This window comes from Cavia porcellus, unplaced genomic scaffold (assembly GCF_034190915.1).
Source record: "Cavia porcellus strain 051 isolate PalLab524CR breed Dunkin Hartley unplaced genomic scaffold, mCavPor4.1 scaffold_16, whole genome shotgun sequence".
Classification (NCBI taxonomy): domain Eukaryota; kingdom Metazoa; phylum Chordata; class Mammalia; order Rodentia; family Caviidae; genus Cavia; species Cavia porcellus.
Window position 1 is genome coordinate 54,985,502 of NW_026947499.1, and position 8,159 is coordinate 54,993,660.

Genomic DNA, 8,159 nt, shown 5'->3' on the forward strand with positions numbered 1-8,159 from the left:
CAGTCTGAGTGCCCAGAGTGTTCCAGAATCACAAGCAGCCTCACGGTTCTCTGTGTCTCTCTGGAGCATTCTGAGGAGCCCTGCGCACCAGGCTCTGTGCTAGGAGCTGGAGCACAGGTTGGACCAGGAGGACAAAGCCTCTGCCCCGAGGACTGAAGTCCAGAGCGGGAGGCAGGCAGATCACAAGCAAGCTGCAGGGGGAAACAAGGGGATGGTAAATGGAGGGAAGCCTGTGATGGGCAGAGGCGGGATCTTTCACCAACAGAACCCGTCACTTCCTCCCCTGGGAGCTACCATGTATGTAGCTTGAGAAATTTGAAGTGCCAAGAGATAAGAACTTGGACTCTTTACAGAAGGGGAGGTTAAGCCACACCACATGCTGTGACTCTCCCCAGTCCATCAAGCAAATGTGGAGGGGAAACTGGTAACCCCATGACTTTGACCACCATCTGGGTCACGGTTACCTGGAAAGCTTGGGGTGGTGGCCCCAAGCTCAGTCACACACAAGTCAGGAGTATCTAAGCCCCGGGGGCAGTCAAGCCACAGTCAAGGGACACTGCAGGGCATGTGGTCAGTGTGTCCAGCATCAGGGAGGCAGCCCTCCGTCAGAGGCAGTCCCGTCACTGGCATGAAGAGCCAGGGAGTCGGATCACAACTGAGCCAGTGCATCGCTTAGAAAGCTGGGGTGCTGATGGCCCGCAGGGCTGGGGTGCACTTTGTTGCCTCCCCAGATCTTCCTCACATGGAGCTCGGTCTCACCCTGTTTCTTTGGTCTGGGTTTTCCTTCTCAGTCAAGCCGGCTCCTCCTTTCAATGTGACTGTGACCTTCTCGGGACACTATAACATCTCTTGGCGCTCGGATTACTATGAAGAGCCCGTCTCCTACGCACTGCGGGGCAAGCTGCGGTATGAGCTGCAGTACAGGAACCGGGCGGACCCCTTGGCGCTGGTGAGCAGTAAGAGCAGGCTTGGGGCAGGAGTACCCAGGTGTGCGGGCAGTGCCTGAGGCTTGGAAGGGGCGCGTGGCAGCCCCAGGACCCTTGCAGATGTAAGCGCTCCCTCTCTACTCTCCCTGAGCAGGAAACACCTTCATGGCTACTCTCTTTAGTCCCATTTCCTCCCCAAGAAGTTTCTAGAACCATCAGTGGAGAGTTACAGTCATCAAGAGAGTTCTGTCAAGGGCCAATTGTCCCAGATTGGAGGCTCCAGCAGTGTCCTTTGCTTAGAGGGCCCATGGCCCGAGAGACTGGAATGGCCCCCAGCCAGAGCAGTCACAGCTGAAGGGCCCTGGAATTGTCTACTCTCACTGCCCCAGTTGAAGATTTTCATAAAAGCCATTGCTGAGAATATCCTCAGGGACGACTCCCAAAGATATCCATTGATAAGATGTGGCTAATGGAAACTTCTAGAAAAGGCCACTCTAGAGACGGTCACACTGACATAGATCACTACATCACCAGTTGTGGAGGAACCCCATAGAGGTCCACCCTCTGGAGTGTCCCAGCCTGTGGCCACTCCTGGGACACCCTCTGTCCCTGCAAGGAGGGTCTATTGCTGGGACCAGGGTGAGTGGTTGGGGTTGTGTCACAGGTGGGCCAAGGGCTGCCCCGGCCTGATTGCTGTGGAGGAGAAGGGGCACCCTGCCACTCTGAAAGGGCTGCAAGGGGGGGTCTGCTGAGAGCAGGGGCCAGCCTGGGTGACCTGTGCCTTCTTTCTATCATGGCAGAGTCCAGTGACTAAGTTGATCTCCGTGGATTCCAGAAGTGTTTCCTTTCTCCCCGGGGAGTTCCGCAAAAACTCAAGCTACGAACTGCAGGTGCGGGCAGGACCTCAGCCGGGTTCAGCCTTTTCGGGAACCTGGAGCGAGTGGAGTGACCCTGTCATCTTTCAGACCCAGCCTGAGGGTAGGTGTGAAGCAGAGTGGGCTTCCCATTCTGGTGCCCGACCCTGTCCTGGCCCAGTTGCCCCAGAGGAGCCTGAGATCTGCAGCATGGCTCCTCCCCAGAGCTTGGAGCCCTGCCGCTTGCAGTACAGGTGCGGGCCATGCCTTCTTAACCAGCTTTTTACCCTGCTAACTGGAATGTGAGACTCAGATTTTCCATTTCACAGAGGAGAAACCTGAGTCGCAAACAGATGTACTAGTCAGCCTTCCATTACTGTGCTAAAATTCCTGAAACAATCAGCTTAGCAAAGGAGAAGGGTAATTTTGGCTTCTGGTTTCAGAGGTCTCAGTGCATGGTCTCTTGGCCCAGTGCGTCATGGCAGGAATGTGTGATGCAGGCCATCTGTTCCTCCTGTGGCATTTGGGAAGCAAAGAGGAGAGAAGGAATCAAGGTGCCACTGTCCCCTTAGAGGACAGGTCCCAATGCTCTACTTCCTGCACCTTCCCACCCCATGGTTCCACCATGTTTCCATAGCCCTGCAGGCTGGGGACCAGCCTTTAACATGTGACCCCTTTGGGGATCACTTCAGATCCAAGTGACAGCAGGTGGCAGTGGGATCTGAACCCAGATCCTCTTTACCTGAAGTACCTGCAGTGTCCCCCCCTGCTTACTCCATATGCATCCCCGTTGGCTCTGGACGGGGGCTCTGTTGGACCCACTATTTGCTCTCTCCGCAGAGTCCAAGGCAGGCTGGGACACCCGCCTGCTGCTCCTGCTCCTGTCGCTGGTTGTCTTGGTTCCTCCGGCCTTCGTCTTTGCGGGCCTAAAGATCCGCCTGCCTTGGAGGTGAGGCCAGGGGACCAGGGAAGCAAAGAAAGGGCCTTCCCAGGATGGGAGACATGACAGTCATGGTGTCAGTGATGATAGTGGTGACGAATAACCACCTCATGTTTACTGGCTGTAGACCACCTCACAGCAGCCCTAGAAGCGTGGTACATTTCACAAACAGGGAAACCAAAGCCCAGAGCAGTCGGGGCGTTTGTCCAGGGTCATAGGGAGGAGCTGGGGATGAAACCTTGTGCTCTTCACGGAGACCTCAGTTGTGATCTCCTCAGGGCTCAGAGCTTTTTAAACTCTGAGCCCTGAGAGGCACCAGGGGACTCCAGGTAGGGATGAGGGGGCTGGTGTAATTATCTACCCACCTCACCCACTTGTCAGAGAGAGAGTCCGCTGATCTGTTTATGTGGTGGGTCTGTGCCTGCCCTGGCTAGGGGGACGGCCAGCCGCTTTTTGCTGACCCCTCCCTAACGGGCAGAGCTCTGCAGCTCACTCTGCACTGCTGTTCATGCAGATGCTAAGCTCAGAGATGGAGAATGAGAATGGGAAGGGGAACGATTAAGATGCCAGAAATAGGTAGCTGCTCCAGCTGAGCAGAGTGCCATGCTGCATGCTAGGTGCTGGTATCAGGTTCTCCCCAGCCCTGCAGAGTCCATCTCTGGATCAGAGGAGGAAGTTGCACACTGTGGGCTGCAGACCTTAATCCTGAGGCATCTGAGAGACAGTTGCTGCTCCCATTTTCTGGATGTGGTTACTGAGGCCCAGCCTAGGCTGTGTCCTGCTAGGTGTTGAGCATCTGTAGGATAAAGGAGACAGCGTCAAAGTGAGAGGTGTGTACCCTTGGCTGTGGTCAGAGACTGACCAGACCCCTTTCCCCCTAGACTGTGGAAGGAGGTGTGGGCACCTGTGCCCAGCCCAGAGCGGTTCTTCCAGCCCTTGTATGAGAGCCACAGAGGAGATTTCAAGGTAGGTGCCTTGCCCTCTCTGGGAGGCCTATCTCACCCTTGCCTCAGTTTCCCCATCTGCAAAGTGTAGGCAGTAAAGCCTGTGTTGCAGAACTGACATTAGGCTTTAATGCCTCCCAGCTACACTGCAGGGCAGGGGTGGAGTGGCCAGGGCAGGGGAGGGAGGGAGTTCTGCAGAGGATCTGGATGCCTGCAGGATACACAAGCACTTGCCAAGTGCAAGATCAAGGCCACCCGCCACCGCCAAAGGGAGGGCTCTCTGCCCCTCGCTGCAGAGCAGAGGGCGCCCAAGGAGAGGATGTGGTGACAGGTGGGAGGGGTAACCTTCAGCCTTCAGCTCCGGCCTGCTGCTGCAGGAAGTCAGCCCAGCCTGAGCTCCAGCCCTGTGCCTTGCCCTCCTCCAGCCCCCGAGCTCCCCACGCAGAGGAGACTGACACTCAGACAGGGACACTGTCTTTTGCAGGGCAGGGAGGGACCTGCCCTTTCCTCTTTCTGGAAGCTCAAATGTCATGTTGATTTTCTGTCAATTTCACCCTGGTACCTGTGTCCAGGCCCTTGTAGGAGCCGTCTACAGGAATCACTTAAACCTCGCTGCACCCTCGGGGGTGGGTCCACTGCATAGATGAGAAAAGCCAGTCAGAGAGGGGGAAAGGATCACACTCGAAGCCATGCAGCTGAGAAATGACCCCACATCAGGGTGGTGGCCCGTCATGGCTCTGAGCTGAGCACTCTTCCTGAGACTCCCCTCCCCAGGGAGGGCTGCCTTTGGATGGGATGGAGACCCTGGAGTCCTAGGCAGGATTCCAGCGGGTGAGGAGGGAGGGGCCTCAGAGGGAAAGGGCCACCACTTCCATGCAGTGGCACCCAAAAGCCCTTCCAAATGGCTTGCTGTTGACTTTCCCCACTCATTTTTTCCATTGGTAAAATTTATCCTTCACTATTGGAGCTGAGTGTCCACTCTCCTGGTACAGACAGACAGGAGAGAACATTAGGCTCTGAGAGCCATCAGGCAGGAAGGAACGCAGGGTGCAGGGCAGGGCTCTGAGACAGACCCAGGGCCTCCCACCTGTGTGTGCCGAGGCTTGGGACTCTCGCCCTGCTCCCAGCAGACACCGGGCCACGGGGACACAGGTTATGTGGGCAGACAGATTGGAGCAGCAACTCCCCAACTCGGGGGACACTGAGGCCCAGAGTGGGGAAGGGACAATGACCGGGAGCTGGCAGTGCGGCATCATGCTCCTGATTCTTTCCGTGACTTTCTCTTCTTCCCCATGTCTCGCTGCTTCTTTCTTCCTGGCTGTCCTGTCTCTGCTGCTTTTGACTCTGTGTCTCTATGTTGTGTGTACCCCAAACTCAGCCTGATCCCGCATGACTCTGTTTCTTTCTCTCTCACAGAAGTGGGTGAGCGCCCCCTTTACTGCCTCCAGCCTGCAGCTGGGACCCTGGAGCCCGGCAGCACCCTCCATTCTGGAGGTGATTGACGGCCACTCATCACGGAATCTGGCCAAGGGGCTGGAGGCCCTGGGGCTGACGGGGTCTACAGACCTGCTGGAGTCCGATGGTGCCCCTGAGCCCGAGTCTTCCTCCATGGCCGGCAGTCCGCACGGCTCAGACTACAGCGAGGAGAAGGACCGGCCCTATGGCCTCCTGTCTATCCACACAGTGACAGTGGCGGATGTAGAGCAACTGTGCACCTGGCCTTGCAGCTGTGAGGAGGACGGCTACCCAGCCTTGAACCTGGACACTGGCCTGGAGCCTGGTCCCAGCCCAGAGCACCTTCTGTTGGACACCGGGACCACAGTTCTGTCCTGTGGCTGCGTCTCAGCAGGGGACCCTCGGCTGGGAGGGCCACTGGGCAGCCTGCTGCACAAGCTAAAGCTACCTCCTACAGATGAGGAGGACTGGGCTTCGGAGCCACCCTGGGGTGGGGTGTCACCTGGGGGGGTCTCCGAGAGTGAGGCGGGCTCACCCCCCGCTGGCCTGGACATGGACACATTTGATAGCGGCTTTGCAGGCTCGGACTGCGGCAGCCCAGTGGAGTGTGACTTTGCCAGCCCCAAGGACGAGGATCCACCCCGGAGCTACCTCCGCCAGTGGGTGATCATGGAGCCTCTGCCTGAGGGACCTGAGCCCCAGGCCAGCTAGAGAAGTGGCCAGGCTGTCTAGGACTGGCCGTGCCACTGGGCCAGGACAAACCCATTGGCAGGGTCCAGAGACAGGGCCAGCTAGATGGTGACAGGAAGAGGCCTGCTGCTGGGCCTCCTGCTGGGCTTTGGTCCAATGTTTACAGTGCTCATGTCTGTGTGTTTGTGTGAAGGTTGGTGTGCCATGCACACCATGGCTGTGGTGTGTGTCAGCTGCCACACCTGTGTCTGTTCCTGTGCCAGGAGTGTGGGCAGCTGGGGTGCCTGTGGGGCGCAGATGCCAGCCCCTCTTTGCCTGCTGCAGGCTGAGGGGGACTGTGCTGGGATCAGGTGCTGTCTGGGACAGGTGTCACGCCCAGTCCCTCAGGTCCCAACGCTAGGAGCCCAAGAAATCCAGGCTGCTCCAGTCACCTCTCAGGAAGGAGAAAGGACAGTGTGAGTCCACAGTGACCCTGGGGGGTGACCAGGATGTAGGTCTGAATGCTGACTCTGAGCCTTCTCGCCTGTGAAGCCCAGAGTGAGGGTTTTCCTGTCTGGACAGTGAGGCAGACATGACCCGCCTTAGAGGGCCATGCACAACTTCCTGCCGCCTGTGGCCTGTGGCCAGGCAGGCTGGCGCCGGGGGGTGGGGGGTAGAAGCCACCATGCTGGCAGCCTGGTGTCAGGGTCAGCCCCCGGCACAGGTGCACAGGGGGTTTCCAGGCTGAAAGTCACTCAGCCTTGCCTCAGAAACAGCCCCCATTAACCAAGATTTCTTTTTCTGACTTCTGCTGCCCACTTTTTTTCTTCTTTTTAAAAATCCCCTTACCCCAGAACTATTTATCAAGTACCAATTAATTATATGCCAGGCATTATGCAGGTAGCATGGCACCCAAAGGACCCTGCCCTGTAGTACTCGGAGTGGGGTAGGGGACACAGAGACACAGGCAGGAGTGATACCCTGTGTGCCCCGTGTGCCACCGCACCCTGCTCTCCCTCCCCTGCTCAGTCCTGGCACCTTATTTATTACCCTGAGGAGTCAGGGGAAGCCAAGCTGCTTGCCAGTGATTTCTCAGCGATCCTGTTGAAATGTGAATTAAGAAGCTAAACACCCCATTGCCCATCAGTGCCAGGCGTTACATAAAGCGCCTGGTTTCAGAAGCTAGGTTGCTTTGCTTCTAAGGATGCCCCTAGAGGTGGCTTGGGTTTTTCAGGACCAGGTAGGGGTAAGGCCTGAGGGTGTGATTCCCTTCAGGAGCCTGAGGGAGCGCCTGTCCCAGGCTGCGCTCAGCGGGTTTCTGGAGAAAGATCTGACACAGAAGGAAGGTCTGTGTCTGCTTCGGGAGTATCTCAGGGAGGTCACTGAGGGAGAGCACAAGCACTCTCAGTGCCAGCATGAGGCTGAAAGTTCTAGAACACCACTGGGTCTAATAGCAAGCTGTCGACAGGTGTTGGGTGTGGGGCTTAGATGGGCACTCGAGGGGAAACCACAGCTCCTGCACATGCATACTGCCCCCCTCCCCTCCGGATACCCTCGAGACAGCGTGGGGGGAAGGTGTGCAGTGGCTTTCACACCTCTTGGATGCAGCAAGGTGCAGGCGCCGCCTGAGCCACAGCTCCCCAGGGAGCGCTCAGCTCTGCAGCCGTGGAGTGGGAGACTGGGGCCACCTGGGGAGGACGTGCTCCGCCCGGCCTCATCTCTGATGCAGATGCTGCTGGATCGCTCACGTGTGAGTGTGGTGCAAAAGGGCGACGAGAGCAGGTCTCGTGGGCAGGCTGGGTTCCTGCGTGGAGGCAGCGTGGAGGGTGGAAGGCTGCATGGGTGCAGAAGGACAGTCAGAGGCCTGAAGGAAGACAGGTTGGATGCAGAGACAGAGAAATAGGTGCTGGAAACTGCCAAGAGACCTAGCACGAGTCCTACCAGGGCAGTGACTTTATTTAGTTCACTGCTTTATCCCCAGTCTGGCATACGGTTGACACGCAATAAAGCCCCATCTGTAGCGTTTGTGTATTTTCCTGGTGTAAAGACCTCTACCATGACTAGTTCCAAGCTACTAACTCAGTGACTGCACAGAGCTGTGCACAGTGACCTGTCCTGCCAGGAACACCCAGTGCTGGCAACCAGAGCAGTCCACTCTCCTGGCCACACGACAAGTCCAGGAGAAACACAACCCAAGCTGCTTCATGCTCTCTTTCTACTGGACTTGCTGGGCTGTAAGGAGGGACTGACAGTTGCTGGGGGCCACCAGGAGGGAGCAGCTTGTTTGAGACGAAGACAACATGCTACGAAAGCAGGACTTAGAGATGGAAGTCTTTTTATGTCTCTCAAGCTCCTGGATCCAACTATACCT

General features: G+C 57.2%; 1 protein-coding gene across 3 annotated transcripts in view; it reads left to right on the top strand.

Moving 5' to 3' along the window:
* Window positions 1-7,808, top strand: part of Il21r (interleukin 21 receptor) — a 32,287-nt gene extending 24,479 nt beyond the window's left edge. For all 3 annotated transcript variants that reach the window (XM_063226713.1, XM_013141726.3, XM_013141727.3), the window contains 5 exons: window positions 792-949; window positions 1,727-1,904; window positions 2,621-2,729; window positions 3,602-3,686; window positions 5,081-7,808. In XM_063226713.1, coding sequence (XP_063082783.1) covers window positions 792-949; window positions 1,727-1,904; window positions 2,621-2,729; window positions 3,602-3,686; window positions 5,081-5,830 — 1,280 coding nt within the window. In that variant the 3' untranslated portion in view covers window positions 5,831-7,808. The remainder of the gene's footprint in view (window positions 1-791; window positions 950-1,726; window positions 1,905-2,620; window positions 2,730-3,601; window positions 3,687-5,080) is intronic.
* The last annotated feature ends 351 nt before the right edge of the window (window positions 7,809-8,159 follow it).